Source organism: Phymastichus coffea, unplaced genomic scaffold (genome assembly GCF_024137745.1).
Source record: "Phymastichus coffea isolate CEN01 unplaced genomic scaffold, Cenicafe_Pcof_1.1 PCOF00013, whole genome shotgun sequence".
In the NCBI taxonomy this organism is placed as follows: domain Eukaryota; kingdom Metazoa; phylum Arthropoda; class Insecta; order Hymenoptera; family Eulophidae; genus Phymastichus; species Phymastichus coffea.
In genome coordinates, this window is record NW_026706824.1 from 4,776,911 (window position 1) to 4,802,536 (window position 25,626).

The following is a 25,626-nucleotide window of genomic DNA, read 5'->3' on the forward strand; positions in this document are numbered from 1 at the left end:
TAATTCGTCTATTGTTTCTACACAGCTGTTTCCTAAAGCTTCTTCTGCCTCTCCCTTCATTCTCACTTTCAATAATTCTACTACATTATGTTCATCTTGGTCATCTACTAAATTTTTTACTCGTCGTAGTCTTCTGATGTACTTTGCGGGTGGCATATTTTTGCCATCGAAGTCCGGAACATAATTTACCAATTCTTTGAGTGATAATTTGATTGGGTGTGAATTTGCCATGTTTATTGGGTTTGTTGCTGGACTTGTGATACGTTGGTTTTCTTGAATTTGTCTTTGAATTTGCTGAGTGTTTCTTTCACTCTCCTTTTCGTTTATGTATTGTGTTTTGTTTATTTTTCTAATGTCTTTTTTTGAATCTTCGATGTTCTGTTGTTGGTTAATAGGTTCGTCAGAGTTTTTTGGTATTGCGTATTTTGTGTAGACAGATTCTTCGTTTGTGTTTATGCTGAATAATATATCTATTGGTGTCCCTAATATTAGGCTTTGTTCACCTAAAAATCCTCCAATGTCTGAATATCTATCGTGTTTTTCTGAGTCAAATGTGTCAAACGTCTGGTCTAGTAGTGAATATTTATCTGAATCAGTGCAGTCTGTTTTATTTGTTTGTTTTTCTGTTAAATCAACTAATTGGTCAACTGTTGGTATGATTTTCTTTATTGCTCCTGTGTTTTTTCCTTTTCTTACGATTTCTTCTTGAGTCTTGGTCTTAATCGGCGATCTTTGTAGCTTGTTACACTTTTTGAAAGCTATCTCATCCAGTCCTTTTTCTAAAAGGTCTTCTAATTTTGGATTCTTGTCGATTTGTGATCGCGTAAGTTTCCTAATTATGGAGGATGTGTCCTTCGTTGTATTGGACTTCTTGCTCATTTATCGCACTTTCGTAATAAACGGAATAAACAAAGGTAATTCGACAAAATCAAAATAGAGTGAAGCAGGGAAAATATATAAAATAAGAAAAATTATTGTTAGCAAAAAAAAAAAAATTATGGTAGAAGTATATGGAAACACAATTGCTTATTGAGATGGCAAAAATAAAAGGGGAAAAAGAAAAGAAAAAAAAAGGAAATTCTATCTACGTATGGTTTTTGACCTACTGGCTGAAAATTATTTCTCGGTCACTTATTTCTGCTGTTGTCTTAGTTTCATAATTTTGCAAGATTGCAATTTTTGAAATTCGGTCACTATGAAAGAAAGTGACGTGTGCTGTTTACTTCTGTAATACAACACCTACTCGTATATCCGCGGTTTTCGAACTCTCTTTTTTCCGTTTGATGCGTTAATTCATTAATAAGTTTTAATATGTATAAAAATAATTTTCTTTATCTCAATCAAATGTATTTTTCGTACCGGAACCAATTGCTACGTCTCGTGCATCAACTACGAATAGCTAATGAATGAGACGTTCCAATATGTTGACTAGTGGTCGGATATGTCTCACTTATAATAATAATATGTGGAAATGTATGTCTGATGATTGTACTACCTTTAATTGTTGATAAAATGTAGCAGGCCCTAACTGCTTGTTGATTGTATGAGTGTAGCAGGCTCTAACTGCTTGTTGAATTGAATAAATGTAGCAGGCTCTAACTGCTTGTTGAATTGAATAGGATAGGTTTGAATAATTCTTGCACGATATTACTTGTAACAGTCGTGAGTTTATTAAGAAAAATGATCACCAATTGTCGGACCGGTGTGTACGGAGTAAAGATAATTTCTGCTCACCTTTCGGGTGGTTCGTCTTATATACATAAATTTGTGCTTAATAAATCGCTGATGTTTCTTGTGTAGTTGAGTAATTTTCTTTTTGAGTTCATTGTGTGTTGTGTAATGCTGAGTATGGTCTTTGTGTTTTGCTGCTGTATCGTTTTCTGGTGGACGTGTATATAGTTTTGATTTTACGAAATTCGGGATTGCACTTTTAAAGAATGTAAATAAGTAAAGATACGTCTTGAGACGTAACACTAACATAACTTTGTTATACCGCGGGTAAATCTTCAATTATTTCTTGGAGGTAGTACCGTAGATAACACAAATTAAGAAAATCATCCTGTGATCCTATGGTTTGAGTATCTCTTGGTCTTTCAGATTATTAATCTGCCATAGCAGGACTTGTCTTCAGTATTAAGAGCGCGAGTAAAACGTTGATGCCACAATCTTTCCAGCAAATTCGATTCAAATAAATCGATCTTCTTAGCTCCCGATTAGAAGCCATGCAATAAATGCTCCTTGTACATGAAGCACGCAAGAGGTAAGTTCGTTTAAAGTAATAGAAAATTTGCTCACACTTGATAAGCACTCATGCGAACCTTCTAAAGTAGGAACGATGTTACTCTCATCTAACTATCATACTTACTAGAGCGAGAAAGAGAGAGAGAAAAAAAAAGAGAAAGAAAGAGAGAAAGAAACGAAACGGCTTGAGTTTAAAAGGCGGCGCTTCTACCTTGCTATGATGCCTCTGCTGTTGGCTTAGTGACGGTCAGTGATTATACCTGCTGCTGCTACTGCTGAGTTAATAGCGATCGACCATTCGTGGTCGTCATAATCACCTCCTTGAAGACATAACGTCTTCTATTACTGATTACACGAGCGAGTACGTATTTATTACATTTACAACGATGGAGAATCAAACAATAAAAACCGCTAAAGAAGACAACCTAAATCAGTGATGATTCCGTAAGCAGCTCTCGTTGCTACTATTATTTTTACTGTCATTGAAAGCGCTGCTCTTTCGGTCCAGCCACGTTTCTATACTCTTTCCCTATCTCTCTCTTGCACGCTGATTTATCCTCTTCTGTATATATCATGGCTGTCAGACTTTTTTTCACGCTCAGTTCCCCAAACGGAAAACCAAACATGAATGTATAACAACACACATACTCACAGCTTGCTAACGGTAGCTGATGGCGGTTAAGACCGGAAAAAATGGTGGTACGGCTTAATGAGCTATTTCCTATTACATCTTGTCAATAATTGGACCTATATTCCTTTTCCATCATAATTCCGATTTCTCTGTTTATTTTTATTTTCATTAATTACGATTACAGATTGGACATTGTTTTCTAGATCATTCTATACGAGTTGCTAATCAAATAACGTTACTACGCACCCATCTTCAGGTATGGATAAATTTAATTTGAACAAATAAGTCGATTAAATTTCTAATTATTTGCTGATCAATCAATTCATTTCACAATACAATTACTTATTTTTTAAGTAAATATGCATGGATTCATATTATATCGATTCATTTAAGTAACCTAATTCCACAATCGATTGTAAGGTTACATAGACATAGTTTTGTAGTAACAATCAGGGTAACTAAATTTAGAAAATTATAGCAATATACTGGGGAAGAAAATATTTACATATTAAGAAGGTACAATAAGTTATAATAATTATACAATTTATAAGAAGAAAACATGAAATTAATTACTTCTTATTGCAAAATATGTAATATAACATGCAATAACTTCAATTTGAATTAATGTAATTCTAAAATTTAGTTTGAATCACAGTTTCTTGTATCTTTAAATTATTTTGTAATTTATTCTGTATTTATTTATTTAGTCAATTAAATCAATAAATAAAAATCAAATGGTTATTAACAAATATTAACCGACCTTTAACTTTTTGACAATATGAGTTCCGTACTATATTTTTTAATTTCATCTATTTTATAAAATTTATATATCAAAACATAGAAACAATATTTGTACCTTCGAAAATCTCTACTCCAACATGCGTATATTACAGGGTTCATACCACTATTGATCCAACCCAGCCAAGAGACTGCTGCTGAAACGACATCTTCTTTCCAAATACATCTTGCACAGAATCCAGACCATAAATTTACTACAAAAAATGGTAACCAGCATATTATAAAGACACCCATCACGATACCCAACGTTTTTGCAGCTTTTTTTTCTTTAGAAAACTTAGCAATTTTTCGTGACAAAGAAAAATTTTTCCCGGGAATAGGCCAATTTTCTTTGCAGCTATTTTTTAAATACAATGAGTCTGAACATTGTGTATTTCTTTGGATAATTGATTCTTTGTTAAAATTACAAATACTTCTTGCTGGTATCGTGACTTTACAAATTGGGTGATTTTTTTCAACTGTTTTTCGAAATCCACCGCCGCGATGCATTCGGAGTGTCAATTCGTGTTCTCCTGAAGCAATCATAACTTGTTTTGTTCCAACCTTCAAACTTTGGTTTTGCATGGATGCTTCTCGATAAATCTTATAATAAGTAAATACCATGACAAATAGAGGTAAATAAAAACTAATAGTCGATGAAAATATAATATATTCCAAGTTTATCGTGAAAGGGCATTTATCTTGTGGTATGTAATCCTTCCGTACCACACGCCACCAAATAATAGCTGGAAACGATATAAGGCTCGATGCTAACCATACAAAAGTAATAAGTATAAGAGCTAGCTTTCGAGTCATTCTAGATGGATAGATAAATGGATCTTTGATAGCCCAATATCGATCGATGCTTATAACACATAAATTTAGAATAGATGCTGTGGAAAAAAGTACATCTAAAGATCTCCAGATATCACACAAATCAAGCGTAAAAAGCCAACGTTTCTTCAAGACTTCATATATAGCACTAAATGGCATAACAACAAGACCCACTAGACAATCAGCAAATGCTAAAGATGTAATAAAATAATTCGTAGCTGTATGCAAATATCTTTCTCGTACGACTGCTACAATAACAAGTGAATTACCAAATACTGTAGACAGTGAAAATAATAAAAGCAAAATCCCCAAACAAACTCGTTCACTGCTTAATTCAATAAATTCAGAAATTGTATGATTTTGAGTCACTCGGACATCTTCTAGATTACTATCTTCTAATATTGCGAGTGATGTAACATTTGTCATTATGCTTAAATTTGCAGACATTTTTCATTAACGTGGTTCCACAGAGGTAGCAAGTTATATAAGTAAGTAGTATTCTAAGATTATTCATCGTATTTTGTTAACAACTATTCTCATTTCTCTTGAAATTTTGTGATACCTGAAAATTATAAATATATATTTATGTAGATAATATAAATAAAGTATGTAAATCAAAACATTACTTTTTCTACTACTTCGAAGGAAAGTGGTTACAATCGTTTAGTCAAGTAGTAAGTCACTATAATATTTACCCTATTTGTCAGTAAATTGACAAAAAATGGTTTTAATAACCCAATAAACATCACATCAATCCAAACTTACTTGCATAGAGATTCTACTAAACTAATTATCTTAGTGTTTAACTTGTTTCTGAATCTGCGCGTATATTAAAGATTACAATTTTTCAAAAAATTACGAAATACCGACAAATATAACTACATCCTAAGGGAAAAAGGAGATAAAAAAAACTTTAATTTAATCGTAAATAATAAAAACGTTTTCTTCTTGCTTTTGAAGAGTTCTTTTATTGTTTCTAATAAGAGTAGGTTCCCAACCCCCACCTTCGATTTTTCTGCAATTGAGATATGTTATATTTCATAAAAAAATAAAAGATCTATAATTATTTTATCGGCGTAAAAAGTTATTAAAAAGTTATCTATCACCAAAAGTCAGCCTTAAAAGCAGTATTATAACAATATTTTTAGTTGTGACGTATATGTTTCAATGGAACTAAAAGAATTAACTAGGACTAGGAAGTTTAATTCCTCTAAAAAAATAATACAACCAGCAAAATTTTGTCTGCGGAGGTGCAACCTATATATCGTATTTCTGTCAAAAACATAATATTTTCAAGTGTTTCTTTTTTATTTTGTTTAACGTTGCTCTATTTATGGTCCATCACTGCTAATCACAATATATTTGAAGACAATTTTTTTCAGTGGTGCTTGGATCAATCAGCAGGGACTGGGAATCGAAGCAGAGCCTACCGGTTGCGAGACCACCGACCTACCGACCGAGCCATTACAGGCCCCATTTTTAAGTGTATTTTCAACTTACGAAAATCAAAAATTATGCTCAAAAAATAAAAATCTTGTTTGACTAGTAGAAAACGTTAAAACAAAATTTACGTATTTCAGCGTTTTCTTATTATATATTATTACAATTAACACCATTTTATACCGAAATCTCCATAATTTCAGCATGGTTTTTGATGAAAAAAGTTCTAAAAACGTTTTTAAACAAATGTTATATATATATATATATATATATATATATATATATATATATATATATATATTAAAAGCGACTCTCTTCTCTATATTAAAAAAGAAAGAAAATACATGAAGATGTAACCATGCGAGTGTGTGTGTGCGTGTGTGTTTGTGTGAGAGATAATGTATACTCTAATTCAAATTTAATTTCTTTCTCTCATGTGCAATTCTTATTTTGTTCTTTGTTTTCTATCGCATTCTTTTCACGCTACTTGATGACTCGGTTTCGTCGTTATCAGCATAGTGAACGGTTACATGCACTCTCATTCTTTTTAATACAGAGAATTTAATATGAAGAATAAAGATGTTCTTCATATTAAATTTATATTTAATTAATTAATTAATTTATTTATTAATACAATAGTATTTATTACAATAGTATTTCTAAATACAATAGTATTAATAAATAAATTAGTCGCCTCATGTAATATCATGATAATAATTAAGGTCACCAACTCTTCAAAATACCCCCGTAGGATCATCCACATCTGGGAACATTTCAGATATACTGAGCGATCTCGTTATCGCGGAGAAGAAAAACAGTCGCTCATGGATGACGCAATCGATGGCGCACCACGCTATAAAATAGGAAAATTTTTCACCGCAGATAACAAAGACCACGAAGATGATGATGACGATGACGATGACTATTATATTATACTTAGTATTTGTATTTGTTACGTGACGTCTTATTATGTTACAAATATATACTATCGAATAAAACCTTGCTCTCGGGATTTCCGTTCGGACATAGCATAGCTAGCAGTATTCGTGTGCGCGACTCGGTGGGAATGAGCGGTAGAGGCTGATTCACGCTGAGCCAGCATGCTGGGACTGCATGCTGCAGTCAGCGTGCTTAGCTAGGTAAGACGACCCGCTACGAGAAGCGTAAACATCCGAAGCATATACGCGAGAGAGAGACGGTATGCTAGGGACAAAGGCTATATAATAAACCAGCGAAAGCAGAGCAAGGCAGAATTAGTCAGTTAGAAGCGAGCGCTCAATTAAGAAGGCCGCATATTCTTTTCCTACTGAAATTAAAACTATAATAGAAGTCTGAGTTTTTAATTGTTTTGAGTTATAATTAAATATTAGAAGTGTCGAGTACGATTGCTTCAATAATTTTGCATAAACAGAAAATCACAGGAATTATCATTTTTTTTGCGTGTGACTACGTTATTGGATAAAGAAGATATTAGACAACTAAAATCATAGCAACTACCATTGTCTTGCGTGTTGCTAAAGTATTGTATAAAAAACATATTGGACCAGTTGAATCTGATCAGATTCAAAGGAAAAGTGATTGGCCATATCACGAAGCGAATAATAATTTGGACCAAATTATATTTACTATAATAATACGAAGTGAGTAATACTATTATATTTTTATGTAACCAAGAAATACTAGATATCGCGACGCGAAAATTACGCGTCTGAGAATATATATATCTCTATTCTGCTTAATTTATTTATGTTATAAAAGAGACTAGAATAAATATTATAATTGTAAACATCCATAAGTGTATCCATATGCTTCCCCACTACATTAAAGAGAATCGCTATTACAATTTTGCTTTTAATAAATAACCGAAGAACGTTATAAACGTTCAATTATTTATTTTACAAAAACGATATCGAGTATCAAATTATAATTAACACATATTTCATTATTGACGCGGGAACGGGCCGGGGTGCCCGAAAGCCTGACTACCACCCGAGTCTAAGGCCGCTCGGCTGTTAAAAGAGCCTTCGTACGGGACAAACTCGACTCGCGCGAGTTGTCACCTATCAGTTTTTTATAAATTTGTATATTAAATGTTCTTTTGTATTTTTTAAGTTTATTGTAATAATTATGTATGTGTGCGTACATATACGAGATATTAAACAATTAATTATAAAAGTCCAACAGATTTTTAAAAAAAGCTGCGCAGGTGGGTTAACCGATCTTGGCGGCGATTTTTTCTATGGTAGTACACGCAACAAGAGGACTTTTGGCTATCTCAGTTTTTTTTTAATATATATATCGAGATATATACATATAAATAGGTGACAAAATGGGCCTTTTTTTGGCCATTTTTGAAGACCCATAACTCCGTGAGTTTTGAAGATATCAGGATGGGCCACCACGCATTCGATTTGTCTTTTCATTTACTTTTGAAAACATGGCGGTCCAAAACCTGAAAATACACTCTGCTGGATGTGCCCACTTGTTCATTGCACTCAGAATTGCTTGATTTTGAATCATACTCACGGGCTCATAGTTTCGTCACTTTGTCGCTTTTTGAAAAATTAGACGATTTTTTTTGTTTGCCTTGAAAAGAGCTTTAATTTGCGACCCCGTCCATCTCGCTAGCTTAATTAGTACCAAATATATACGTATTCAAAGTTTGCTATTATTCCGAAAATAGCAAAATATTGCTATTTCGAAAGTACATTTAAAAAATACGAACATCATCATTTTCATCAAACAAGGTTTTTCTAAGCATCTCTAGTATTGTAGAAAATAGTCCTATAATAACATCGGCGGACTTTTGCTTCCTTGTTGACTTATGTGATTTTTCAAAATCACTAATTTCTAGTATTTTGAAAAATTATCTACGGTTTACTATTGTAATTAAAATTGTAATAATGACTTGATTTCATGGTATTTCACTTTTAGTTCCTGTTTCACAACTAGAACTGCATCAGCACGTTTTGCTTACTGTGGTTTGCATGTGCTATTGGGGTTTGACCTGTAGAGTGACGCGACTTCTCGTGCCGATAAGCAGAAACAAATGAAATTAAGGCTCAACATGGGCAGGAATGGGAACAAGTAGTAATTGTTGAAAATTATTGATATTAGACGAAATGTGTAAATTGGACGATGTCAATGATAAATTAGGGCGATTTAGTGGAGATAGGTGAACACCAATTTTTCCAAAAAAAAATCGTAAATCATCGTTAAAGTGTCCCTATTACTTTTTTACATCAACCAATTTGCATATTTCGTTACAAAATATCGATAATTTTGATAATTAATACTTATGTTGACCATGTTAATCTTTACGTCTGTTTTTCCTTGCCGACGTGAGAGGTCGTATCAGTCTATAGGTCCGACCCCAATTGATTGAGTTGTAGGTTGTAGTCGACGTTAAGTAAAGAAGCCGAAAGCTAATAGATTTATTTTAAGAAATAAATATTTAATCCAATAATTTTACGCTGCCCTATCAATTCTTCATAAGCTTATTGATTGCTCAGTCTTTTCGTACATATTGACGAAAAATAGATAATTAAATTTGTTTATTAAACCATTTATTTATTTCTTCTTTTATATATTCATGAGAAATCGAGCAAACCAAAACAACCTATGAGCATTCGATTGGCGAGCTTAAAATTATTGAAAAAATCATTTTATTAGCAGAGCGGTTTGTGTTCGCTTCATTGCTTGCAGCTGAACGTAAGTATCAACGATAGTAAATCAAAAATTCTAATGCAGCCCTATAGATCGTTGGAGAGTGTTACCGAAATCTACATATATAAATATTTTTTGTTATTATAATGTGAAAAATGTTATTTGAATAGTTTGTATAAATCAATTATTCAAGTGTCAATGCACTGATTTTTGTTTTTCTGCAGGCTGCTCTAGTAAGTGTTTTTTAGTAATTTTATTTTTGAGTATCTGTGGCTTACTTAAAAAGGCCGGCTAGCCAAACAAAATTTTTTTCTACGTGATCCATGAATCTTATCTTTATTTCTTATTGATGAAATTGAAATATTTCGAGACTTAATATGTATACTTTTATACTTTTTATAAGATTACACGGAAAGAGTTCATACTATATCAATTATATTAAAAACTGACAATATTGACAACAATATTCAAACAGTCTCTATTCGTCAATGCACTGCAATTTTCATTACTGTGAAACTTCTTTACTACGAAATAAACAATGTAGTCAATACAGGGTGTCCCATTTTAAAGGAACCAAAATTTTCGACGGTTGGCGTTGTACAAAAAAATTGTTCAGACAACAGTTGTTTGGGACAATGGGAGCAACCTTTCTGTGAAATCCGATTTGACCTTGAGATTTATTTTCAAGGTCATTTGAAGGTCAAAGTCATTTTTTGAATAGGAACCTATATTTTTGATCCCGGATTCGGAAAGAGCGGAAAATTCTACGTTCAAAATTTTCAACTGTGGACATCAAAACGTGACGCGGAATAGCTCTGCAAGCTTGTATGATGCGTTGCATCATATCTTGCCGTTTTGTTGGTTGCTGTGCATAAACAACATTTTTCAAATAGCCCCATAAAAAGAAATCTGGACTTGTCAGATCTGGTGACCTTGGACACCTGTCAGTAATGTCACTACCAATGCCTATCCATCGTCTTCGGTATCGTTGGTTCAAGAAGTGACGAACCATTAGTGAGCGATGACACGGTGCACCATCCTGTTGAAGCCATAATCGTCTTCTGGTTTCCAAGTCCACATCTTCCAATAATTCTGGTAATTCATTATGCTGCACCGTTGACATTCCCATCGAAAAAATAAGGTCCTATCAGATAACCATTTATTATACCGCACCAAACTACGAGGCTCCATCTATACAGATTATCAACATGACGTACCCAATGAGGGTTCTGGATAGACCAATAATGACTATTATGGCGATTGAGTTGCCCATTACCATGAAATGTAGCTTCGTCCGAAAACATGACGTATCTGAAAAATTCAGGATCTTCACGAATCCTTGCTTGTGCCCAATTGCAGAATTCAAGTCTGCGCGGAGATCATCTGACATCAAAGCTTGAGTCAAAGTTATGTGATACGGATGAAATCTGTACAACCGAAAACTCTAGCGGCTGTTGATCTTGGGATTCCAGTACGTCTCTGAATTTCACGCAACGAGATATGATGATCCAAATCAACCATTGCCAAAACGACGAGAATTCGTGGATCATCGTTATTCGGCATCATAATACGACGAAGATTTCTGCGTATTCGGGGTCGACGTCTCTCTCTTTGCTCGATGATTCGGATTCTCACGTGGTTCGGGTAGTGAAGCCTCCCTGGGTAATTTTGGCGGTAATACCTTGCCGCACCACGATATCGGCCTCGACATGCCCCGAGAGACAACAGAATATCAACAATTTCGTTTCTCGAATAATCCGGCATATTCCCTCCTTTTAAGTCGACTAAGAAAATTACACTTTAAGAAAATATGGGTTCCTATTCAAAAAATGACTTTGACCTTCAAATGACCTTGAAAATAAATTTCAAGGTCAAATCGGATTTCACAGAAAGGTTGCCCCCATTGTCCCATACAACTGTTGTCTGAACAATTTTTTTGTACAACGCTAACTGTCGAAAATTTTGTGGTTGTTTCTTTAAAATGGGACACCCTGTATACATTAGTTAGAAAATCACTCTCAAAGATACCATAAACATTCGACGAATGTTTATGGTATCTTTGAGGGTTAAATTCCTATTAGAGAAAATTAAAACTTAAGAAGAATCTTTATGAGTTTTAATTTTTGGAATCTCACTCACAATTTTGTCTTTTTGAGTTATATTTCATTAGAAAAGTAATAAACCCTTGGGCTTAAAATTAAAGAAATGATTTGTTCAATAATAGTCGTAGTAATTGTAATGATTGTTTTAAATATTTTTTATTTTAGTATTCTTTAGAAAATAGGAGTTTAATGGTTTAAAGGTAATGTTTCAAGGAGATTGTAATGAAAAATAAATATTTAATCATCGCATGTACTGATTGTTATTGTAATGTATATCAGATTTATTGATGATTCAAATGAAATGAAAAGGATATTTTTGAGATTGCAAACTGTTTTTGTCAGCTGATAACGTTTACTTGGTATTTTAATAAAAAATTCCACAAATTATTAAATTTGCTTGTTGGTTAATTCTTTTGTTACAACTTTAAAATATTTTTTTCAAGATTACGTGAAAGATGACGCACTAGCGTGACATTAAAAATACTAAAATAAAAAGTATGTAAAACAGTCATTACAATTACTATGACTATTATTAAACAAATCATTTCTTTAATTTTAAGCCCAAGTGTTTATTACTTTTCTAATGAAATATAACTCAAAAAGATAAAATTGTGAGTGAGATCCCAAAAATTAAAACTCATAAAGATTCTTTGTAAGTTTTCTCTAATGGGAATTTAACTCTCAAAGATTACATCATTATCCAGCTATAGCCGTCTTTTTAGACATTTTATGGCTTATTTCAAGTAATTTTTGTGTTCATCAAAGAAAATCAGCCCTCGGAAAACTATTTCAATCATTTTATAGTATGCATTCAAACTCAAAAAATAATTTGAAAAGCTTATAACGTGAGTTTGAAAAACTGAAAACAACTCTAAAAAATTTCAAAATATTCTTTCAACCAATTAAGAAGCATATTTGACAGGGGTATCTATTGGAGATGTAATATAAGGGTTTTTGACGTCGCATATTACAAATCTGAAATCAGATTTCCGAAAATCAAAATTATTGATCCAATGTGACGAACAAAATCTTGAATATTAATTTTCCGATACTTTCAAAAATTTTTTAAATAATAGTAATGTAAGAAAAGTTCTAAACAATTAGTATGTAATGAAACTCTGTGAAAGATACTTGAAAAAAATATTTCAGAGTCCTAGTTGTCCCTATCAAGAGAAAACCGATTTTATTTTTGTTAAACAAAAACGCGTTTCTACACGTTACTTTTTTTTATGAAGTTGTTAATGAATAAATTATTCAATCTTTTTTAAGTCGGGTTGTTGGATATATTCTTGATACATTTTCTAATAAATCAAAATTCCAAAGTAGTTCATAAACTCATCAAATATAATAAAAAGTTTTATTATCATAATTGAAATATTTTCATTTCTGTTCATTACAGAAAAAGTAGATAATTTGTTACCATCCATAGTCTCCATCCACTTTTTCAACATGAGTGAGACCGATTGTATAGTCGGTCATTTAGATAACTCTAGATCTTGTAAAAGTCATATATTTTATAAGGAAGATTTAATTGCTTTTCAAGATTTATATGCGCAAGATTTGAAACATCTTCGATATAGAGTACCAAACTTTTCTCTGATTCCCAATGGTTTTATTTGAGCAAATCATTGAAAACAATATTTAGTAGATTTTCCTGAACGTCAAGTAAACTGCTGCAACCCTTTTAATAAAAATGCTGGAATTAAAAAAGGTTTTAGAACTCTTTCTTTAGAAAATTGTGATAAATTGTATAGTATTTGTAATATAATAGCTCCTTCTGGTGGAAAACTTCGTACTACGTGTCGAGCTTCTATGCTACAGAAATTTAACGATTGGCAATCAAAACAGAATATCTTGGCTGTTATACAACACAGTTCTGCAAACATTCAAGAAAAATCTGAGATAGAATTGCCTTCTTCAGCTAGTGCTGCAGTAACTGATCAAAGTCAATTTTCTGACCCAACCGCGTCTGATGCCAGCTTGGGGTTTGTTTCTGAAAGCCAAGAAAAAATTTTGAAAGATCAAAGTTTAAAAAAAATCTTGGATGATTTTGAGCTTCCGATGCCAAAAAGAAAAAAATTATCTCAAGAACGACAGCAACAAAATTTGGCAAAAGTAGTTCAGGGGATTTATGAAAGAAGTATTGAAAAATTAAATGATGTTTTTCAATCTGACTTACCTGTGAGCCAAATAACTAAATTGCAAAGAGATAGTCAAGTTCTAAGTCCAATAATTAACAATCTACGCATGGCATACAACAATCAATCCACCACCTCTGGAAAAATCAAGATTCTAACCTTGTTCCCTGTAGAACTCACTTATAGAGAATTCAGACAGTATATCTGTTGTTCTAGATACATGATAACAAAAGCTAATCATATTAGGGAAACACATGGTGAGTTAATATTCAGATAAATATTCTTTAGCGATAAGATTTACAAGCCGGCTGAAATAAATTGTTTTTTTCGATACTTCTTAAAACATTTTAAAAATTTAATTATCATATGAGTTAATTTAAAAAACTCATTTAAACTCATCAAATTCGCTCATTTACAATATTTATTCTAATAATGTTTATATTTTCCGTTCTCCATTCATAATAACTTATTTGTATTGTCTCAGAATTATTTGAAATAATAAAAGTATTCATCTTGGTACAATTTACTGATTTATAATTATTTATATTCCAATTGATAAGGTCTACAAATTTCAGGTGTACTAGCCGATCCACCTAAAAAAAAGTTTTCTTTTTACTCTGAAGAGCTTGTAGAATCTATAGGAAGTTATTACAAAGATGATAAGAATAGCCGAGCTTGTGCTGGTATCAAGGAATATATTGTTGTCGTGAATAAAATGACGAAAGTGAAAGAAAGGTTACAGAAGAGATTGCTTTTGTTCAGTCTCAGAAATTTGTACCATAATTATCTAGACGATCATGCGGATGAATTAGAAAAAGTTCCCAGTTTGTCATATTTTTCTCACCTACGACCAGACGAATGCTGTTTTGCTGGTGCTTCTGGTACACATTCCGTTTGCAATTGTATGGAATATCAGAATGTAAAATTGAAAGCAAGAGCAATATCATTGTTATTGGATTACAGAGAATTATTAGATGTTTGTGTTTGTTCAGTAGATGACGAAAACTGTATGTTGAAAAACTGCTCTGAATGTCCCGAAGAAAAAGCCATTCAGGACTTTTTGCAAACTAAAAACCTTGTAAAAAAATGGCTACATCAGGTACTCAACTTGGTCATCCGTTCACTTTACAAGTAGTAATGATGAAACAACTAGCAATATTCGTGTAACACTTATTCAAAAGGTCGAGGATGTCAAAGTATTCTATGAAGGATTTGTGAAAGATGTTTTGAAATAAGAAGAACATTATTATGTCAATGAAACTCAGAAATATTGCTTCGTATTCATGAAGAATAATTTGAATTATGACACTGGTTTAGTAGTAATGGATTTTTCTGAGAACTACTCATTTATAGCTCAGGATTCCGTTCAGGCTTTCTATTTTAACAATATTCCAGCTACGGTACACCCTTTCGTCCTTTACTAGAGAAGCAATGATGGAGTGAAGATAGAATGTGCTAGTTTTTGTGTCATTAGCGATTACTTGAAGCATAATGCGTACGTTGTAAATACCTTTCAAGAGAAGGTGATAGAAATTATTAAAGATCTCTTTCCGGAGTTGAAAAAATTGATATATTTTTCAGACAGAACCCCAACACAATACAAAAATAAGTAAGTTTATTTTTTTAGCTTCACATATTTTTGCGAAGATTGTTTAAAGAATGAAAAAAAATTACTGACAATTCTCATCATTTTTACAGAAATCATTTTATAAATATTTGTTATCATGAAGATGATTTTGGAATTAAAGTAGAATCCTATGATTTCTTTGACCCTAGCCACGGTAAAGGACCCTGTGATGGAATCGGAGCTGTAGCCAAATGCTTTGTCAGAGATGCATCTTTGCGATTGCCAGTAGAAAAGCAAATTTTGAATGCACGTGATATGTTCCTGTACCTGAATGAGCATATGGAAAAAATCAAGTAAGGCATTATTTATAAAACCGCTTTTTCATACAATAGACTTTCGAAAAACTGATGAATGTGAACGTCGACAAAAAAGATTACAGAAATGATTTGATACAGCACAAACTGTCAAAAAATACTAGAGGATATTTTTACATGAAACCGATTAATAAGGACAGTGCCGAGTTTAAAATTACAACTCTGTCTGACGAGAGTAGGCCTGAAAGTATAAGTAAAAACTAAACATGCAGAAAAATAAATATTTTTTATCATTTACCATAAACTAATATGATTTACGATTGCGCTTCATTTTTGTCCTTCTTCAAAAAGTAATTCAGCTTGAACTCTGATATAACTTTGAATTTTCTCCCTACTTGTGTGCTCCACCAATCACACTGCTGGATGTTGGTGAATCATCATTTCTTAGGGTAGGAATATGTATTTATAGAAGATGCATACAATTTCGCCTTTAATATAATATTAAATAATGTTATATATATATAACATAAATATAATATAATATTCTTAATATAATATTATCATAATGTTAATTACAGTTAGTGTATGTGTGTCGTTCACACTTTTCCGCTTTGAGGGTGGCGCGGCGTAATCAAACATTACCACCCCTCTCTCTGGGCACCAATAGGTTGGCATAGCCCACTGTCTTTCACCCCTTCGCTTTCAAATATATTGGGGATCCGGAAGTCAAGTTTGCTACGACATCCCTGGCGCGACTCAGCGAGTCGGAACCTTTTTAATCTAAGGCGGCGACCTCCTCGGAAGGAGTACCGATCTTTTCACGGTTCGACGCTCAAGGAGAGCGGAACTAAAGGCTTGACCCTCGGTTTGGGCGCGATGGGACTCTAGTTGCCCCAACGTCTACTGCGTCGGTAGCACGCAGCTTACAAATCTTACGAGATTTGCTTGACCTGGTACCACTACCCCGCAGAGGCCAACCCAAATTGGGATGTCAGAGGAGAGACTCAGCCAGGACAGCCAGAGGAAGATTCCTTAGACGATCAACCAACTAAGCCTCCCCCTGGGCTCGCGTTCAAAATACATCCCACCCTGCGTTCCTTTATTAAGGGATTTCTCCCACGACTCACAGGTCCATCGCTTCGACGTGCCGGGGCATGTCTCCCCATTGCGTTTCGGTCCAACCCGCTCACGCTGGTGGGTATCCGTCATTCGAAAGGTTGTTTTTACCCCGTTCCGTCCCAAACTCAGATCTTTCAAAACTCTGTCGTTGGGTCAAAACGGGGCTCATCGCGTTCAAGTTCAGCTTTTTATCATGGTCGCCATCCACGGCCTTTATTGCTTGGCAAGCTTAGCCAGAGCAGCCTTTTGGCCACCCTTCTGGGTGTTCACCGCGTCACCCCCGTTGAGGCGGAGCAGATGGCACTTGCGAGGTCTGCCGTTCAAAGAGATCTCGCTTTAAAACGCGGAATGTTAATTACAATAGTAAACCGTAGATAATTTTTCAAAATACTAGAAATTAGTGATTCTGAAAAAATCACATAAGTCAACAAGGAAGCAAAAGTCCGCCGATGTTATTATAGGACTATTTTCTACAATACTAGAGATGCTTAGAAAAACCTTGTTTGATGAAAATGATGATGTTCGTATTTTTTAAATGTACTTTCGAAATAGCAATATTTTGCTATTTTCGGAATAATAGCAAACTTTGAATACGTATATATTTGGTCCTAATTAAGCTAGCGAGATGGACGGGGTCGCAAATTAAAGCTCTTTTCAAGGCAAACAAAAAAAATCGTCTAATTTTTCAAAAAGCGACAAAGTGACGAAACTATGAGCCCGTGAGTATGATTCAAAATCAAGCAATTCTGAGTGCAATGAACTGGTGGGCACATCCAGCAGAGTGTATTTTCAGGTTTTGGACCGCCATGTTTTCAAAAGTAAATGAAAAGACAAATCGAATGAGTGGTGGCCCATCCTGATATCTTCAAAACTCACGGAGTTATGGGTCTTCAAAAATGGCCAAAAAAAGGCCCATTTTGTCACCTATTTTTATGTATATATCTCGATATATATATTAAAAAAAAACGGAGATAGCCAAAAGTCCTCTTGTTGCGTGTACTACCATAGAAAAAATCGCCGCCAAGATCGGTTAAATCACCTGCACAGCTTTTTTTAAAAATTTGTTGGACCGACACACACACACACACACACACTCACACACACACACACACAACTCCGCCACCGCCGGTCCCAAGCCCGGGACCCTGCTACTCAAGAAACAGGGAAGGAGGAGGGGGAGGAGTATCAACCTCGTTAAAAAACCAAGGCTCATCTGGCCCGGAAGATAGCACCTTGTTAAAGGATCCCTGTCCAGGGTAACGGACCCCCCAAGCTGAAGGTGTGAAGCGACCCGTGCCGATGTAGCCTGGTTGGCTCTCGGGGGTAACAGAGAGTCTCAAACGGAGCCTTGGGAGCACCTGGCGAAACTCCCTCGTATCTAGCCTTGTCCCACGCACGCGGGGCTCTGCGTGGGATCGACGACAACTTCCCTAGCTATTCGTGGGACCAACATGAAGAATAATCAATTAAATCAAAAAAAAGAAGACTGCAGTGAAGCTGATAAATGCTTCAAGAGCCTGGAGAGAAAGGTCAAAAAGCTGGTGGAGTTTATTCTAGAAAAAAAAAACCTCCACGCAGAACTGAAGACCATGGCCAGAACGCAGACTGTATGATAGAGGAGTACGCGAAGCTGCGCGTGTTCTCCTGCCAGGGGGCCAAAAGAAGTACAGAAAACCTGACGGTAAGGGACGATGAGACCCAAACATCGCCCATCTTTAGAGAAAAGGCGAAAAAGCGTGGAAATTTAGAGACGCAATCGCCGACGATCCCGCCAGCAACGAAGAAGGTCAAAAGCGACCAGGAAAAACCCCTGCTCACAAGGGAGAGCGAAGAAAGAAAGGAGATTGCCGAGAAAAAAGCCTCCGAATGGAAAGAGGTAAGAAGAAAGGGCAAAGCTAAGAAGAAAGAAGAGAAGAGAAAAGAGACCAATAAAAAAGAAGGCACTAGAGAGGGTAAAACCACTAAGACCACGAGCAGGAAGCCTCGCCCAGAAGCTATTAAGATCAAAGCACTGGGCGAAACTTCGTATGCCGACATCTCGAGGAAGGTCAAGGCAGCACCCAACATGAAGGAGATAGGTGAAAGAGTCACCCGAATACGGCGTACTAGAGCAGGAGAACTACTCCTCGAATTGAGGAAACCGGGAACCAGGTCCCCAAACATAGAAGAGATGGTCCTGGCCACACTTGAGGAGTCAGCAGAAGTCCACCTGATGACCGATAAAGAAACCCTCAGGATCAAAGACATGGATGAGACAACCACACCTGAGGAAATGATAGAAGCTGTAGCTGCAGTTATCGGACCAGAGGCAGCTGCAAGTAGCAGCATAAAAATCAGAGGACTATACAACGGCACACAAGCGGCACATATCCAGCTCCCGGTAGCAGCGGCCAGAAAGCTACTTGAAAACGGGAAGCTGAGAATAGGATGGGTGAACTGTAGAGTTCAGCCTTACACACCGACACAAAGATGCTACCGGTGCTTGGAGAATGGTCACATCGCAAAGGACTGCAAAAGCGATGAAGACCGCTCCAAGCAGTGTTTCAGGTGCAGAAAGGAGGGGCATAAGGCAGCCGTCTGCACGGACGCAAAGACGGAGGGATCTCACGCTAAAAATGACTAAAGTCCTCCAAATCAACCTCAACCACTGTGCAGCGGCTCAAGACCTGCTGCACCAGTTGGTAAGGGAGGAAATGGCCGACATCTTCATAGTTAGCGAAAAGTATCGTGATCTTGATGAGCCGAACTGGGTGAAAGATGCGACTGGTAGGGCGGCTGTCTGGGTATGCGGACACCTACACGTATCGGCAAGGATGACTGATCCAACCTCAAACTTTACGTGGATAGAAGTGGCTGGCATGCGTATATATAGTTGCTATCTCCCACCTAGCGAAGAGATAAGCGAGTTTAAGAAATCCCTGGATGACATTGTTACCAACGCAATGACATCACGCCTACCGGTGGTCATCGCAGGCGATTTTAATGCATGGGCCGTAAACTGGGGAAGCGCGAAAACAAATGCTCGCGGGCATGCACTTCTAGAGGCGTTCGGAGTATTGGAGCTCGAGGTAGCCAATAGAGGAACGACCCCGACCTATTCCAAGGCGGGGAAATCGTCCATAGTGGATGTTACCTTCATAGATGCCAAACTATTGACGGAGGAGCTCAACTGGAGAATCAGCGATCGGTACACGGGCAGTGACCATCAAGCCATAATGTACCGGCTCCAGTTGACCAAAAAAGCGGTATCCACCAGGACAACGGAAAACAAGAGGAGATGAGCACCAAATACCTTCGACAGAGAATCATTTCTCTACTCCCTTGAAGGAATATCAGTATCCAGAACCGCGGAGGAAAAGGCGCAGGGTCTCACACGAGCTCTCAACACTGCATGTGATGCATCAATGGTTGTCAGGAGCAACGCAAGGGGTAGACTACCGGTTTACTGGTGGAATGAAGACATCGCAAGCCTGAGACATAAATGTCTTACAGCCAGAAGGCGCCATCAAAGAGCAAGGAACAAGCCCAACTTCCGAGCTCTGACCGAAAAATTTGAAGAGCTAAGATCACTGCTCAAGGTCACCATCAACGCAGCTAAGAGACAGTGCTGCGAGACTTCTGCGAGGAAGTAGATAAGGACCCCTGGGGCTGGCCGTATAAAACGGTCATGCGCAAGATCAAGCCCAGGAGTGGCGCACCACGATCTTGCCCATTATTCCTCGAAAGAGTAGTGCGACATCTGTTCCCAAGACATCGGGAGAGACCAGAACAAATAGGCCTAATGGAAAGAGACGATGAAATCGAGTTTACAGAAGTAACCCAAGCAGAACTGATAGTAGCCGCGAAGAAAATTCGAACCCGGAAAGCGCCAGGGCCGGATGGGATACCGGGAATTGCCATCAAGACGGCAGCACTGAATGCCCCGGAAATAATTCGCGATACATTTAGTGCGTGCCTGCGAGAAGGACATTTTCCAAACTCGTGGAAGCTGCAAAGACTGGAGCTGCTACCCAAGGGAAATAAGCCTCCCGAGCAGCCTTCGTCCTACAGACCACTGTGCATGTTGGACATTATAGGAAAACTGCTGGAAAGAGTAATCCATGCCAGATTGGAGGCAGCCATAGCCGAAGCGGGGGACCTGTCTGGAAATCAGTTCGGCTTCAGAAAAGGTCGTTCAACTCTAGGCGCTATTGGTCGAGTTGTGGACCTGGCCAAAGATGCCATTAACGGAGGACGGAGCGCAAGACGCATGTGCACTGTGATCGCATTAGACATCCGAAATGCGTTCAACTCGGCAAGATGGGACATCATTATGACAGCCATGGAAGGACTGAGGGTGCCGCTGTATTTGCGTAGAGCCCTATCGAGCTACTTAAGCAACCGAATCCTGCACTATAAAACTGACGATGGCACACACTCATACAACATCACGGGAGGAGTGCCGCAGGGATCGGTGCTTGGCCCCTTGCTATGGAATATCCTATATGACGGACTAATAAGACAGCAGTTGCCAAGGGGAATAGAGATAATAGCTTTTGCCGATGATGTAGCACTAGTGGTCACGGCAAAGAGCGTTGAGGAGAATATATAGGAAACGTCTCCATCGAGGTGGTGGCTCGATGGCTAAAAGAGCATGGGCTCAGTCTCGCTGCGGAAAAGACGGAAGCGGTGCTCATCTCCCGCACAAAAGTTCGGAAGTACGCCACATTCACGGTGGAAAATAAGCGAGTACAGTCGACTGACGCGGTGAGGTACCTGGGAGTTATACTAGATGCGCGGCTATCGTTTAAGGAACACCTCTCGAAAACAGGTGTCAAAGCCACTAACGTTGCTAGAGAGTTGGCAGGTATCATGCCAAACGTCGGGGGGCCAAAACAACCACGCAGAATCCTCCTATCGTCGGTCGTAAGCTCGGTAATTCTCTACGGAGCTCCTATATGGGCCGATGTGCTAAGAAATAATGCAAGCTACGGAGGGACGTGTCGAAGAGCCTGCAGAGCAACAGGGCTACGAGTTGCCCGTGCATACCGAACTGTATCGGACATAGCAGTCTCGGTAATCGCTGGAATAGCGCCTGTCGACCTACTAGCATGCGACAGAGCAGAAATATACCGTGAAGGAGGTCGTAACGAAGAGAACAATGCTGATAGACATGTCCACAGTAAACGGTGGACGCAAAATTTAATGCGAGAATGGCAGAGAAAATGGGACAACGCAGTGAAAGGTCGCTGGACTCATCGCATCATCCCGAACATTGACAAGTGAACAGGCAGGCGCCACGGACACCTCACCTTCCAACTAACACAGGTGCTCACCGGTCATGGCTGCTTCCGCAGTTATCTCCAACGCATTGGTGTATATGCGAGTGCCGAATGCCCAGCCTGTCCAGGCACTGACGAGGATGTAGAACATGTCTTATTTGTGTGTCCCCGCTTCGCTGAAGAGCGGATGCATTTCCGCACGGAGTGGAATGATCCAATGAGTCCCGAAGGTCTCGGAGCTTGCGTGCTCGGCTCGCCAGAGGGATGGGAAACGGTAGTGACGTTTGCCACGTCAGTGGTAAACCGGCTGACCGAAGTAAGAAAGGAGGAAGAGAGAAGACGCGACAGGTCTATCATGCATAGATAGAGCGAGGTGCCAGACTATGGGACTAAAAAGCGCTCCTAAACTACCACAGAGTAGTTGGTAGAGCGCGGTTACCCCATCCGATGCAGAGGAACGTAGGCTCTGGGGTCACCTATGTCCATAGGATAACAAGGCGCCAGCCTATCCTAAGCGCTCCCCTGCATTTGCGGGAGAGCAAAGGATATTGGGTTGAGCCCAGACTCCCTCACCCGATGCAGAGGAACGTAGGTGTCGAGGTAGAGTCTGTCCAGAGGATGACCGGACGATGCCGATAGAAGAAGACGACCGGACGATGCCGTTGGAAGAAGACGTGTAAATCGATGCCGTAAGAAGAAGACGAAGCTAACATAGCCGAAGACGATGAAGATCGAAGAAAACGACACAGCCGAAAGGTAATGAAGAAGACAAGGTTAATATAGCAGAAGCCCCCCCACGAAGTAATGCCTAGCGGCAGTTCCCGCGGGGGATACAGGCAGGACATAGAGAGATGGGAGTTTAGTGGGTATACCATGCTTAGGGATTCCCACACAGGACGAGCCGGAAGGCCGTTACGTGCATAAAGCATTCTCCAACTCTCTTCAAAAAAAAAAAAAAAAAAAAAAAACACACACACACATAAATTATGAATAATAATATATCTTTTATTTCAATGAACACATACACGATGAACTGAAGAAAATTTATTTTATACTAATTATATTAAATATATAATTATTAGTCTTATTAGTTATATATATTAGCGTTTTTAGCTCTATATCAATCGTGTAGCTAATATACACAATAAGAACCGTCTGGGGTACTAGTGGCAGTGGCTCTAGCTGTAGAGCATCGGCATGCGGATCCAGAGGACGTGGGTTCGATCCCCCAATCACTCCGTTCGTTTTTTCTGGATAAAAATTTACCTTATTACGTCTAAAAAATTTACCAGAAATACACACATGATGAACGGAAAGCATGCGAATGCACGGGCAACGGCTCAGAGAATACATTAGTTCAGTAGAGGAGGGGTTCACAATGAACCGAAAGTGTGGAGTATAGAACGCACGAGCATCAACTTAATAAGGGGGAGGAGGTGAGTCGACGTGCCGAAACAAGTAAGAGGAGAAGAGGTGAGTTGACAGTGCTAAGCTGAAGTTGCTCTGGCATCAGCTCAGGAAATCAGCTCAGTGTGCTGATACCCCCCTGAGCTAAGGCCTCTTTTGTTTACCTACTCAATTTATCACCAACTTTGAACGTTCTTGAGCAAAATTGCGTAATATTTTAGCTTGATTCACCGTTCTAACTTGAATAGTTTTCATATCAATCGTTCTGTGTTTACGATTGTTGTAAGCAGCGAGAGCTTCGCTAATATATCTGTCCATTTGTGGTTGCCATGTAGACTAAATTTTATCCAAATACTTTTTTGAACGTGCAATTTCATCGTTCACATTTTGAAGCTTTGAGTGAACTATAAGTTGAGCAGAGATTAATGTTGTATTTTTACACAAGAGCTTCAAAAGTTACATTGTAAATTTCCTCAGGCCGTGTGAAGATTATTTGGTAGTTATTATTTTACCAAAGCAGATTTCAATGCCGCTACTACATCACTACTGGTTTTCTTTTTCAACTGCACGGTTCACGCATACTTTGAAAAATTATTAATTATCGTGAGAAGTTAATTGTAGCCACGATTTTCTCTAGAATAAGCTTGCATATCGACGAGATGGCCTGACAGATCTTGTCTATTCCTCGAATATCGTACTTGCATCGTGGATAATTACTTCTGGCTGGTTTTGAAAGCTCTTCCATCGCTTTTTAATGCTCCATAGAGCGACATGTCTACTTCTGTATTTTAAGTATCTATTTTTATCACTGATTTATTTATTCCAACTAAGTCACTAAAATTACTTTTCAAATATGCTATGATGGTGTCTGTAACAGTTTTGACTTCCGACTGAACCATGCGTTGAACAGTTTGTAAATTAACATCATCGTCAGAATTTGGTGGTGGAGCAACATTTTCTAATCTTTTATTTTGCAGATCGAAATTACCTTCTGACGTGACCTTGAATCTGAGATTCAACGCTGGTTAACTCAATGTCTAAGTTTACGTCCGAATACGTCAACGCTCATTTTAGTAATGAATGGATGGTAGTAATGCTCTCAATATATCTATCCACCCTCGGTTAGTTCCTGAATTCTCAAACGGATTTCGTTGATATGGTTATCGTTACCTGCTGATTGTTCAGCTACAAGCAATTGAAGACGATCAAAGAGCTTATTTCAATCATCCAAATACACATAATCTATATTAATTTTGTTATTGTTTCGTATAACCCTATAATTAGATAAAGATACGCCTATTTTTAACTTCTTCTCGTCTATGTTAGGTTTTTTAGTAAATTTGTGACTATTATGTGCTCGTACAGCTTATTTAAATTCATGCTTTTTCTATGAACGCCGTAGACTTTTCCAAAATTTCTCGATATCTCTTGAGATCGTCTTGCGTAATTAGACTTCTATCTGGCTGCTTTGTCACAAGTAACTCCATTAAACCATTTGTTTTCGGATACTTGAAGTCATCAACGCTCACGGTATTCTCATCAAATGTCACTGTAGAATTACCAAGCACATAAGCTCCATTTTTCTCTTTGCCCACTTCATAAACCAAATCCAAAAAATTAGATTCTTTTTTATTCAAAGCATTTATGTAGATATCGGAAGGCAGGCTCATATCCTCGCTTCATTCGGAAAAACTGTGATAAATTTGTTTATTGTTGTGCGTAACGGTAACATCAGTATCTTCACTACTAGACTATAAGTTTTCATACTTATTATTAACAGCACCAAAATATTTTCATATAGTGGTATTTTCTTGATAACCTCTGTCTTTTTAACTGAAAAAACTTCAGGAGGAGGAGGAGAAGGAAGATTTTTATTCACAAATTCTTGATTGATTCTACTCAATTTTTGATCGGTTTCACTTCTTTCACCATAGTATTTAGCGGATCAATTATTGGCTTGAACGTCTTATTCAAACTTTATCAGAGCAATCTCGAGCATGATTCAGTAGATTATACTTCTTTTTGATTACATCTTCTGCTTTCATAAATTGAGAAAGCACGTGTTTTTCTATTTAAAAATACTCCATGTTGATGCATCAACGATTTCTATTAGACTGTCTATTATACTA

The 25,626-nt window shown here is 37.2% G+C and overlaps 1 protein-coding gene across 14 annotated transcripts in view; it reads right to left on the reverse strand.

The window, feature by feature from the left end:
- LOC131673140 (dopamine receptor 2-like) overlaps positions 1-25,626 on the reverse strand; it is a 923,047-nt gene that overhangs the window by 119,696 nt on the left and 777,725 nt on the right. For 12 of the 14 annotated variants that reach the window (XM_058950948.1, XM_058950958.1, XM_058950902.1 and 9 more), the window contains one exon: positions 3,729-5,045. In XM_058950948.1, coding sequence (XP_058806931.1) covers positions 3,729-4,930 — 1,202 coding nt within the window. In that variant the 5' untranslated portion in view covers positions 4,931-5,045. The remainder of the gene's footprint in view (positions 1-3,728; positions 5,046-25,626) is intronic. The other 2 variants (XM_058950986.1, XM_058951003.1) reach the window with 2 other exon arrangements.